The sequence below is a fragment of the Equus quagga genome, chromosome 8, assembly GCF_021613505.1.
Source record: "Equus quagga isolate Etosha38 chromosome 8, UCLA_HA_Equagga_1.0, whole genome shotgun sequence".
In the NCBI taxonomy this organism is placed as follows: Eukaryota; Metazoa; Chordata; class Mammalia; order Perissodactyla; family Equidae; genus Equus; species Equus quagga.
In genome coordinates, this window is record NC_060274.1 from 75,972,591 (window position 1) to 75,986,090 (window position 13,500).

Consider the following 13,500-nt stretch of genomic DNA (forward strand, 5'->3'; position numbering starts at 1 on the left):
GCATTACATATTTTCTGAAAGCTTACCACTCTTTTTATAGTAATCAGGTAAGAAGATGGAGTTTAGTGTGGTCAGCTTCATTCTTAAGTGGCCTGTGGAAAAGATTCTTATTGGTATCATCATGTGGTCTATAGAAAGTGAGAAATATTACAATGCTTGAAAAGAATTTTCACCTTTCTTTTTTTTTGAGGAAGATTAGCCCTGAGATAACTGCTGCCAGTCTTTCTCTTTTTGCTGAGGAAGACTGGCCCCGAGCTAACATCCATGGCCATCTTTCTCTACTTTATATGTGGGACACCTACCACAGCACGGCGTGCCAAGCAGTGATATGTCCACACCCGGGATCTGAACCGGCAAGCCCTGGGCCGCCAAAGCGGAATGTACCCATTTAACCGCTGTGCCACAAGGCCAGCCCCAATTTTCACCTTTTTAAAATCCTTTTTAGAATAATTTTTTGCCAGAGGAAATGAACTCTTCTTTTTCATGGCTAGCCTTAAGTGCTAGACAAGAACTGAAATTCTGGACAGTTTTATTGAGTAGATATCTCAATGTATTCCAAGGATTAAGATGATATTATTTCATTGTTCCAATATGGAAACAACTTAGTTCGGTTTTGGGATCTCATTGACAATTTTTCAGACTTTCATTTAGTTCTACCAACTCTATTGTGAGAATTTCCTTTCTTTTCAAACAAAAGACCACAATACTTAAGAGAGGAACAGAGGACAGTCTTGAAGGCAGCACAGGTGGGCTTTCAGAGCATGGACTTCCATGTTCAAGATTATTCTTTCAAGTTTTTATGGAGATAGAGTTTTTATGGATATTCTAAATACTATAAGTAGTATATAAATGAGAGAAAATGAAATAGTGCCCTTTGTCCTTTAGAACAGATAATACAGGAAGTTAAAAGTTTGAATTAATGCAAACATTGAAAAGTGAGTGACAAAACGATGGAGACAAAAATACCATTGATTTGTAGGGGTTGGGGTGGAGAGGAGGGATGAATAGTTGGAGCACAAGGGATTTTTAGTGCAGTGAAACTATTCTGTATGATACTATAATGGTGGATACATGACATTAAGCATTTGTCAAAATCTGTAAAACCATACAACACAAAGAGTGAATCCTAACGATGGACTTTTAACAATATGTATCAATATTGGCTCATCATTTGTAACAAATGTACCACACAAATGCAAGATGTTAATAATAGGGGAAAGGACAGCAAGAAGGTTGGGTGGTATATGGGAACTTTCTGCTCAATTTTTCTGTAAATCCAAAACTGCTCTAAAAAAATAAAGTCTATTAGTTATTAAAAAGTGTAATTGATTGAAAAATTTAATGTTTATTCCCTATAATCCTTAAAGCATATTAAAAAATGAAATGCCATATTGAACACATGGTTTTATTTATCTCTTTTGTTTTTTTGCAACTGTTTCTGAAATTGGGCAGGTTGGACTCACTGTTAAATTTTTTAAAATGTTGAATGAGAAACATTTAAATTTGGCAATATGAGAGACTACATATCCTGAAACACTCCTACATGAAAATATCAAAACTACTCTTTAAAATTTATGGATGACTTCCAAAAAGATGAAGGAAGGTGAGCAAATACTGTAGCTATTGGCTTCCCTGGGCTATCCCACAGTCTCCAATTGACTAGAGCTTGTACGTTGATAGACTACTGCATACTGGAAAGGAGAGTCAAAACTTTGGGCTTATGTAGGGAAGGGGTTGGATTGAAGACCAGAATGAAGACAGGAATGACAAAAGGCCAGCTCTAAGGAAAAGGATGAATAGGAGAAAAGGAAATACTGAACAAAACAACAAATCTGTCTTAGGTATGGCTATGAATAAGGGGGATTTCAAAAAAAAGGAAAAAGAAACTGAATTTCGGAAAAAGAAACTGAATTTCTTTTCCATGAGAATTTGTAATCAAGTTTTGGGCTCCACTTTTACAATATCTGTGCATTAAAAAAAAAAGCCCTGCAATCTTAGAACTTAAAATTGATCCTAGTTGCCAGTGGCCCAGCCATCCAGTGGAAGCAAACAAAATAGCACTCAACCCAAGTTTTCAAACATAAATATTACATTCAACTAAGGCTTCAAAGACTTCTCACATATAAAGTTCCAATGAATATGAGTTTAAAAAAATCTCAAAAAACAGAGGAGAATTAAGACACCATGAGGATGAATCAGCAGAAACAACACATAGTAAGCTAAGTCATAAAAACTTCAAATAGCAGTTACAGAATATAAAATAATTATGCCTAAAGAAAAAAAAAAGAGGAAGAAATGAAAAATGAGCAAAGTGTAAGAAACTATAAAAATGACTAGGAAGTGATGAAATATAACTAAATAGAACATCTAGAATTGAACAATATAATCACTGAAATGAAAATATGTAGAGAAGTGTTAAACAGCAGATTAGTCACATCTGGAGAAAGTCTAGAAGACAGATCTGAAAAAAAGTACACATAATGCAGGACAGAAAAAGACATAGAAACTACGAAAGAAACTTAAGAGACATTGAGGACATAATGACAATAACTATTATATCTAATTAGAGTTCCAAAATAAGATAATAAAGATAATAAACAACTTTATTTCAATAAATTTGAACACTTAAATAAAAGAAACAAATTCCTAGAAAAATCTAGGAAGATCTGGAAAGTGTGAGTAGTCCTGTAATCCCTGAAGAAATTTTATCAGTAGTTAAAAAGTCTTCCTCAGGGCCAGCCCAGTGCTGTAGCAGTTAGGTTGGCTCGCTCCACTTCGGCAGCCCAGGGTTTGCCAGTTCAGATCCTGCGCACGGAGCTACACACCACTTGTCAAGCCATGCTGTGGCAGGCGTCCCACATATAAAGTAGAGGAAGATGGGCACAGATGTTCACTCACGGCCAATCTTCCTCAGCAGAAAGCAGGACGGTTGGCAGTGGATGTTAGCTCAGGGCTAACCTTCCTCAAAACTAAAAAAGTCTTCCTCAAGGAAAACACAAGACTTAAATGGTTTTAAGGAAGATTTCAACCCAACACTCTAGGGTCAGATAATGGAAAAAAGAGGGTCCCAATCATATCAAAATTCAACATGATTAATATAAGAATGGAAAATTATAGATTAACTCCATTCATGAACATAGGTGAAAAAAATCCTACACAAGCATTAGCAATACAAATCCAGTTATGTATAAAAAAGACAATACATCACAACCAAGCTTATTTTACTCCAGAAATTCAATGGTAGCTTAATATTAGAAATATTTATTAACATACTCACAACACTATGAAATTATAGGAGAAAAAACATCTCATTTGGTGTAGAGAAATAATTTAATTAAATTCAACATCTATTTAAAATAAAAACTCGAATTCAAAGTAGGAATAGAAAGATCCCTCCTTAAACTGCATGAAACCACAGATGCCATTATTCACCCACCCACTTGGCAATCTTAGCAAATGTTGGCAAAATTGGAAATTTTATATATAGTGCTTCTGAGAGTTGGAGTTGGGCACACCTCTTTGAAAATAATCTGGTATTATTTAGCATGTATTAAGCCACGACAGTTTTACTCTACTGTTACACATGTGCACCAGAAGACTGGTATAAGTATGTTCATGGAGGCATTGCTTGTAATAACAAAATGCTGGGTTTCTGTAACAACAAAAAACCCAAATATTTGTCAATTGGTGAATGGGTAAATAAATTCTTCTATACTCATAAAATGTCCATCTAGACAGCAAAGAACTATAGCTCCATGCATCAAAAGAGATGAGCTAACAAAATGTTGTGTGAAAGAGCAAATTGCAAAAGTATAAAACCATTTTTATAAAGTTTAAAATCAAGCAAATTAACCAAAGGAAAGCCTCAAGAATTATAAACACAAACTCAGGACCCTGATTTCCCACAGAGAAGAGGAGGCATGTTATTAGAGAGAAGCACACAAGAGGCTCCAAAAGTATTGCTAACATTATTTCCTTTAAATTGCAAGGTAAGTGAACAGGTGTTTGTCATATCATTATACTTTATAACATACATAGACGTTATTTAATTTTTGCATTTATCAACTATTTCATAATAAAAAGAATGTCTATAAAAATCTGTAAGTAATTTGAGGTGATATGTAGAAAACTTTCTTCTATAATAAAGACAGATGGTGGAGACAGGAAACAAACGTCAAGCAAATGAGATTGTTTACCTTATTAACATGGGTTGAATACAGTTCAAGTTTTTCATCCAGGTATATGTACAATGTTTTGTGAAAGGCAGTGTTGTGCACTGGTGAAGAGCCAGATTGACTGCTGCAAATCTTGGTTGTGATACTTTGGAGTTGTAGGATCTTAGGTTTTGATTCCCTCATTTGTAAAATAGAGATTATAATAGGACCTAATTTATCAAGTTATTGTGAGTATTAAATGAGTTAGCACACAAAAAGTGCTTCGAAAGGAAATACACAGAATAAATGCTCCATCAATATTAGATTCTAGTGGTTATTCACTTTTGATTTAATACTTTGAAATGTTCTGTTTGTATTATGGTAGGCTTTGGTCATTTGACGAAGCAGTTGATGACACTGGCTGATGGACACGTGGTGTTGGCTCTGGAAGGAGGACATGATCTCACAGCCATCTGTGATGCATCAGAAGCCTGTGTAAATGCCCTTCTAGGAAATGAGGTAAAAAACTGAAAGTACAAAAGAGCAGGGGTAAAGAACTAGGAATGTATGCATGCATACTTTTTAAGTCTTTTTTTTAAATCCCATATACTCAGAAAGCACAATGTTGCTCTTAGGATTTTAAGGAAGAAGGCAAGACTTAGATAAAAGAAATTTACATGCTTTCATGTTACATGCTATAACTTTTGCTCAGTTATAGATTTCACATAGCGCTCTCTTCAATCAGGTTATTGGCAGAACTTAATAAATAATAAAGATAACCCTTGGGACGAGAAATTCTTTGTATACTGACCTAACTAATGAGCACTGAAACTTTGAAAAAGAAATAACTAAAGAAAATTTCCCTTGAGATTTTCTGTAGGATTATCTTAGTTCAGGGGGAAAAAAAACACCTTTTAAAAATATTTTTTTCAGCGGCCAGCCTGGTGGCCTAGTAAGTTCATGTACTCTGCTTCACTGGCCCAGGGTTTGTGGGTTCAGATCCCAGATGTGGACCTACACAGAGCTCATCAAGCCATGCTGTGGTAGCATCCCAGATACAAAATAGAGGAAGACTGGCACAAATGTTAGCTCAGGGACAATCTTCCTCAAGCAGAAAGAGGAGAATTGCAAAAGAATGAAAGTAGACCATTCCCTTACACCGTGCACAAAAATCAACTCAAAATGGATTAAAGACTTGAGTGTAAGACCCAAAACCATGAAACTTCTAGAAGAAAATAGGCAGTACGCTCTTTGACATCGGTCTTAGCAGCATATTTTCAAGTACCATGTCTGACTGGGCAAGGGAAACAAAAGAAAAAATGAACAAATGGGACTACATCAAACTAAAAAGCTTCTGCACAGCAAAGGAAACCATCAACAAAACGAAAAGATAACCTAACAATTGGGAGAAGATATTTGCAAATCGTATATCAGATAAGGGGTTAATATCCAAAATATACAAAGAACTCATACAGCTCAACAGGCATATGAAAAGATGCTGAACATCATTAGCTGTCAGGGAAATGCAAATCAAAACTACAATGAAGTGTAACCTCACTCCTGTCAGAATGGCTACAATTAGCAAGACAGGAAACAACAAATGTTGGAGAGGATGTGGAGAGATGGGAACCCTTGTACACTGCTGGTGGGAGTGGAAACTGCTGCAGTCACTGTGGAAAGCAGTATGGAGTATCCTCAGAAAATTAAGAATGGATCTGCCACATGATCCAGCTATCCCACTGCTGGGTATTTATCCAAAGAACTTGATAACACAGAGGCATAGAGATACCTGCACTCCTTTGTTCATTGCAGCATTATACACAATAACCAAGACTTGGAAGCAACCTAAGGTGCCCATCAAGGGACAAATGGATAAGGAAGATGTGGTATTTATACACAACAGAATACTACTCAGCCATAAGAAATGATGAAATCCGGCCATTTGTGACAACATGGATGGACCTTGAGGGTATTATGCTGAGTGAGATAAGTCAAAGGGAGAAAGTCAAATACTGTATGTTCTCACTCATCAGTAGAAGATAAAAACAATGACAAACAAACACATAGCAACTGAGAATGGATTAGTGGCTACCATGGGGGAAGCGGGGGAGGGCAAAAAGTGATTAGGCTCACATATGGGGGGGATGGACTATAATTAGTTTTTGGGTGGTGAACATGATGTAATCTACATAGAAGTCAAAATATATTATGATGTACATCCGAAAGCTATATAATGTTATAATCCAATGTTGCTGCAATTAAAAAAATAAATAAATAAATAAAATTAAATTAAATAAATAAATAATTTAAAAACATCTTTTTTTCAGTGTCCAGCCTGGTGGCCTAGTGGTTAAGTTCATGTACTCTGCTTCACTGGCCCAAGGTTCGTGGGTTCAGATCCCAGATGTGGACCTACACAGGGCTCATCAAGCCATGCTGTGGTAGCATCCCAGATACAAAATAGAGGAAGATTGGCACAAATGTTAGCTCAGGGACAATCTTCCTCACTAAAATATATGTATATATTTTTTTCAGCTTTATTGAGGTGTAAATGACAAATAAAATTATAATATATTTAAAATGTACAATGTGATGATTTGATATATGTATACATTGTGAAATGATTCCCTCTATAAAGTTAACACATTCATCACCTCACATACTTTTTTTTTACCAAATTTCAGCTATACGATACAGTGTTATCAGCCATAGCCACATGTTATACGTTAGATCCTCAAACCTTATTCATCTTACAACTGAAAATTTAAAACCTTTTACCAGCTTCTCCCTATTCCCCTCAGCCCCCAACCCCTAGCAGCCACCATTCTACTCTCTGTTTCTATGAGTTCAACTAGTTTGTTTTGGTTTCACATAAGTTACAACATGCAGTATTTTTCTTTTCTCTGTCTGGCTTATTTCACTTAGCATAATGCCCTCTAGGTTCATCCATGTTTTCTCAAATGACAGGATTTCCTTCTTTCTTTTCTTTCTTTTTTTTTTTTTTTGAGGAAGATTAGCCCTGAGCTAAAATCACTAAAATCTGCTGCCAGTCTTCCTCTTTTTGCTGAGGAATACTGGCCCTGAGCTAACATGTGTGCTCATCTTCCTCCACTTAAGACGTGGGGCACCTGCCACAGCATGGCTTTCCAAGTGGTGCCATGTCTGCACCCAGGATCCGAACCAGCGAACTCCAGGCCGCCAAAGCGGAATGTGCGAACTTAACCACTGTGCCACCAGGCCAGCCCCCATTCTTTCTTTAAGGCTAAATAGTATTCCATTGTGTGTGTGTGCGTGCATGTGTGTGTATCTATATAGATATGTATAACATTTTCTCTATCCACTTATTTGTCAATGGGCACTTAGGTTGTTTCCGTACTTTGATTTTCGTGAATAGTGCTGCAATAAACATGCAAGTACAGATATCTCTTCAAGATAGTCGTTTTGTTTCCTTTGGATATATACCCAGAAGTGAGATGGCTGGATCATATGGTAGTTCTATTTTTAATTTCTTGAGGGACCACCTACTGTTTTCCATAGTGGCTATACTAGTTTACCTTCCTACCAACAGGGCACAAGGGTTCTCTTTTCTCCATATCCTCACCAGCATTTCTCTCTTCTCTTTTTGATAATACTCATCCTAACAATATGTGAGGTGATATCTCATTGTGGTTTTGATTTGCATTTTCCTGATGATTACTGATGTTGAGCACCTTTTCATGTAAATGTTGGCCATTTGTATGTCTTCTTTGGAAAAATAGCTATTCAGCTACTTTGCCCATTTTTGATTGGTTTATGTAGGATTTTTGCTGTTAAGTTGTATGAGTTCCTCGTATATTTTAGATATTAACCCCTTATTGGATACGTAGTTTGCAAATATTTCCTCTCATTCTGTAGATTGCCTTTTCATTTGTTAATGATTACCTTTACTGTGCAGAGCTTTTTAGTTTGATGTAGTCCCTCCTGTTTATTTTGCTTTTGTTGCCTTTGCTTTTGGTGTCAGATCCAAAAATCAATTGCCAATACTGATGTCAAGGAGCTTACCCCCCATGTTTTCTTTAAGAGTTTTATGGCTTCAAGTCGTACGTTTAAGTCTTTAATCAATTTTCAATTGATTTTGTGTATGAGGTACAGTAGGGATCCAGTTTCATTCTTTTGCATATGGGTATCCAGTTTTACCAACACCATTTATTGAAGGGACTCTTCTTTTCCAGTTGTGTATTCCTGGTTCCTTTGTTGAAGATTAATTGACCATATATACATAGGTTTATTTCTGGGCTCTCTCTTCTGTTCCATTAATCTATATGTCTGTTTTTAATGCCAATACCATACTGTGTTGATTACTTGTAGTATAGTTTGAAATCAGGAAGTGTGATGACTCCAGCATTATTCTCCTTTCTCAAGATTGCTTTGGCTATTCGGGGTCTTTTTTGGTTTCAGATGAGTTTTAAGATTGTTTTTTCTATTTCTCTGAAAAATGCTTTTTGATAGGGATTGAATTGAATCTATAGATCACTTTTGGTAGTATGGACATTTTAATAGTATTAACTTTTGATCCACGAACATGGGATAGCATTCTAATTATTTGAGTCTTCTTCAATTTCTTTCTTCTTCAATGTCTTGTAGTTGTTGGTGTATATATAGATCTTTCACTTCCTTTGATAAATTTATTTCTGAGTATTTTATTGTTTTTGATGCCATTGTCAATGGGATTTTTTAAAATTTCTTTTTCAGATAGCTCATTGTTAGTGTATAGAAAGCTGATTTTTCTGTGTTAATTTTGTATCCTGCAACTTTACTGAATTTGTTAATTAGGTCTAACAATTTTTTGGTGGAGTCTTCAGGGTTCTCTGTACATATCATGTTATCTGCAAATTGTGACAGTTTTATGTCTTCTTTTCTGATTTGGATGTCTTTTCTTTCTTTTTCTTGCCTAATTACTGCATAAAGTACTTAAAATACTATCTTGAATAAAAGTAGAAGAGTGGGCATCTTTGTCTTGTTCCTGATGTTAAAGGAAAAGCTTTCAGTTTTTTACCATAGAGTATGATGTTAGCAGTGGGCTTATCTTATACGGCATTTATTATGTTGAGGTATATTCCTTCTATACTGAATTTATTCAGAATTTTTATCATAAAAGAATGTTGAATTTTGTTTTAAAAACAGCTTTTTTGTTTGCTATAGCCCTGTGGGGCTCATGAATGAATGCCCTGTTCACTATCAGAGCTAGGCCTTTTGGGGGTCCATCTTTTGTGTGTCAGCCGTAAAAGTTGGGGTGCTAGGTGTATGAACAAGCGCTTTCCAGGGAGATACTGGTGACTTGATTTTATTCTTGGAGGGAACCAGAGGAAGAATGTGGGAGAAGTGGCCACAGCAGCTCTTTAAGGCTCTGAGGAGGATCATAGTCAGCAGCTTGATGTGGGCTAATTAAAAGCCAGACCCCTCACACAGTGGCTTGTAATGTATGTAGTCAATCCCCTTCCAGGGAAAGACTGGGAGATGGGCATTTTTGCCTGCTTCCTCTGCTCTGAGCCCTGGGTGGGGGAGATAGCCGTGGCAAGTGCATGCACACCTGAGAAGTACTTTGTTTGCTATCGTCCTCTGGAACTCATGAATGTAAGCCCTGTTGGCTTTCAGAGCTTGGTGTTTTGGGAGCCCATTCCTCAGATCTGAGCCTTAAAAGTTGGGGTGCTAGATGTGTGCTCCTCAGGGTGAAGCTGGGAGTTGGGAGTTCCCTCCCAATTGTATGGTGCTGTGCCAGAGGTGGGGTTTATGGCTAAAGTGTATCTTAGCTTTTCCTACCCATTTGCTATGGGTATTTTCTCATTTGCTCATTGTGTAGGAGTCACTCAGCTAGTTTCTGGATTTCTCTGAAGGAATTGCTCCATGTATAACTGTAAATTTGGTGCATCCGTGGGAGGAGGGAAATTCATGAGCCTCCTATGTCACCATCTTGATCTGAAGTCTTAAAAATATTGATAAACTCTTTATTCTATCACCATTTATGAATTCTCTAGGCTAAGAGATAGATCTTATTTCCATCTTACAGATGGTGATAACCAGTGTCCAAGAGATTTGAGAAGGCCAAACTCATGCAGCAAGAATGCATTAGATCCAAGATTTGAACTTGAATTTACATTGCCAAAGGTCATTCTTTTTTCTTTCACATCACATAACTAAATTGCAACATATTTTTCTGGCTACTCTGCAGACTTCAGATCAAATTACCCTTAGGTTCACTTACAGATCATGGCACACTTTTGGACCAGTTAATTGCAGTGCAACAAATATTTCAAAATTAGTATGAATTCGTTAATGTTATCAATTTATTTACTTTTTTATGTGCATGTTTAGAAGTGTTCTATTTTGTATATTTTACCTCTTTTGATGAACTTGAAATATGACCTTGCTTATGAAATAAACATATACAAAATCTTTTTTTTTTTTGAGGAAGATTAGCCCTGAGCTAACTACTGCCAATCTTCCTCTTTTTGCTGAGGAAGACTGGCCCTGAGCTAACATCCATGCCCATCTTCCTCTATTTTATACATGGGACGCCTACCACAGCATGGCGTGCCAAGCGGTGCCGTGTCCACACCCGAGATCTGAACCAGCTAACCCTGGGCCGCCCAGAAGTGGAACGTGAGAACTTAACCGCTGTGCCACTGGGCTGGCCCCTTACAAAATCATTTTTTAAATCTATCATTCATATTGTTTTTTAATAGTAAGTCATGCTTTTGACTGTAGTATTTATGAAGGGAAAAAAGGCATCTTTTTTTCTGCACGCTGAACACAGAAGTTTTATTTTCATCATTACCTTACAAACCTATAGTGCTTCAACATGATTACTGTACCATATTTACTGAAGTAAATATGTACATTTTTAACATGAAGGAAAATATGAGAGAGAAAACTTGAGCACTGCTCAAGTCTTCACTCTGGTGTGTAATTTTAGACAGCACAATAACCCAAAAGATGTAACTATCTAATGATTAGTGTTGTTATTACTGGACTGCTATTTCAGATAGTTCAAGGTGTCTAAGATTTTCTAAATATTAGAGTTTTTTTGAGATTCCTATGAACAAATTATGTCAAACAGAATATTGGGGCTTTTTATGGCAATAAATGAATGCAAAAAATAAATGCTTCTTCTACCTTATCAGTTAATTTTGGGCTGTTCTGTTTGCCTACCAGATAACATATTTTGCATATTCACCTATATTCTCAAATTACTTATTTGATTTTAAATGTAGAAACATTTTAGAGAAGCAGACTAGTTTTAATATTTGCATTATAAAGGCTTTCACCAGACATGCGCAAAATCACAGTAGGTCTTGGATTGTGGCTCCTTGGATGATCGACCTGCCCAGAAAGAAATGTTACCCAGTTGCAAAAGCCAACTGTTTTTCCAACTATGTGAAAGGAAATTATGGATTTCACTGGCTCTCTTTGAGCACATCCGTTCAAATGAGATTTTATCTCCATGCTGTGTAATCTCTGCACTTGGTCCTCTCTATTCTTCTGAAGGATTTCTAGTGAGGGTGGGGTAATTTTTCCTGTGGTCTCTCCCTTTAAGAGATGACTGTGTTTCAGAGCAGATTCGAGTCAGTTGTTTGGTGTTACATGGTTTTCTTAATTTATCTGAGTTTACTAAAAAGCAAAATGGGTGTGTTTTATACCTTCCTTCCTCTGCATACTCTTTTGACTGAGATGCCTGTGGTCATTTTATTATATGAGCTATTCCTAGAGGTCAAATAGACTGTTTTCATAGAGCAGTAAGTGACCTTAGGAGAATGCCACCTAATTTAAAGTTTGAGACCTATGCTCTTTTTCTACATTTTTAGAAAGACCAGGCTTGAGATAGAGGAGGGGAAAAAAGTGTCACTGGCTAGTCTTAAACATGCCTATGTGGGTGTATACATGCTAAAAATTCCAGTAAGTGATAACTGAAATGATTATTTTTAGTTATACTGACTATTTAGTCAACTTTAAATATCTGGATGTCTTATAATAAATTTGATTTAGACATTATAATACCCTAAATACAACCTTGTCCCCTTTTGTTATCTATCTTCAATTGCATAAGCACAATCTAAAACTTGTTCATCATGAACTAAAGTAAGAGAGGTTTATATAATCTATATATTTCTGTATTTCTTTCCATTGAGATTTCTTAGGGATATAACAAGAGTATAGATTTCACACAAAATACTCTAAGGCTAACAGATGGATTTGGTATATCGAACTTTGAAAGGTAAGTTTTGGTGTGTCAGGTCTATCAGTATACAGAGGAACAAAGCTAAGAGAAAGAAGGATTTTTTAAAATGAGAAATGGAAGAAAAATACATGTGTATTGTACATTATAATTTATTTGAAAAGAGGAAATGAAAATGTAATACTTGAAACAAATTAAGAAACAAAGAGTTCTTCTCACTTTCATTGACAATATAATTTATAATACAAGGCCTGGTTTTCTGTACTTTTTTTTCCAGTTCAAAGTTCGTCATGACTAACAGCATGACTACATTGAAGTTTTAAATTTCATTCCTTTAGAAAAAGGCATATTGTGTGTACCTCACTATTTAAAAAAGTGCATACATGTAGTTTTCACAGTAGTTTTATGTGCTAAGCTCTAGGTAAGAAAATAAAAAAGGATATCGTTCAGATACCAATCATTGCAATTTCAAATCCCAATTTCCCTCCAAACTCCCTTTTCCAGTGATTAATAGGGCAATTATAACTTATTATCTGGGATTTCACTTTTACAAATAACAAAATATAGTGAAGCTTGAGCTTAAAACATTGGCAGAACCTACTTTTGCTTCTCAACACTGAACATGCAATTGAACTCAAATTAGGAAGGTCAAGAAGGGCCTTTTTGAGGGCCTCTGCACTTCGTCAGATGTATTTATTCATGTGCAGAGGATTAGAATTCATAAACATTTTGCCAGTTTTTTTAATGCTATTTCTTTTCCTTGTTGTTCTTGGCCAGGCCATGTCAATACAGCAAAATGCTGCTTCATATGGCTTATTATCAGCAGAATAATATGCATTACATAACCCAAAAGAATTATAAAATCAGGAACTCTTGGCTCTGTATCTCGGTGTTGATACATAGATGGGTACCCAAAAACTTGATTTTTTAAAAATTAAGTTATCTGAGTGTTGCACCCAAAATAGGCATTTCTTCTTTTTAAATATTTTTTTATCATGAAAGTGATCTAGTTAGCAAAACATCTCTTAACTATTCTTGTAAGAAATATGCACAGGGTCAGTCAAAATAATATACTATTGGATTAAAACTAATTTAAGCATGGTACAGGAAATTCCTTGAGGCAACTGATTTTGA

General features: G+C 35.9%; 1 protein-coding gene across 1 annotated transcript in view; it reads left to right on the top strand.

Moving 5' to 3' along the window:
* The window catches only part of HDAC9 (histone deacetylase 9), a 654,335-nt gene that overhangs the window by 607,163 nt on the left and 33,672 nt on the right, over positions 1-13,500 (top strand). The window contains exon 23 of the mRNA XM_046668931.1: positions 4,540-4,673. Within this exon, the coding sequence (XP_046524887.1) occupies positions 4,540-4,673 (134 nt within the window). The remainder of the gene's footprint in view (positions 1-4,539; positions 4,674-13,500) is intronic.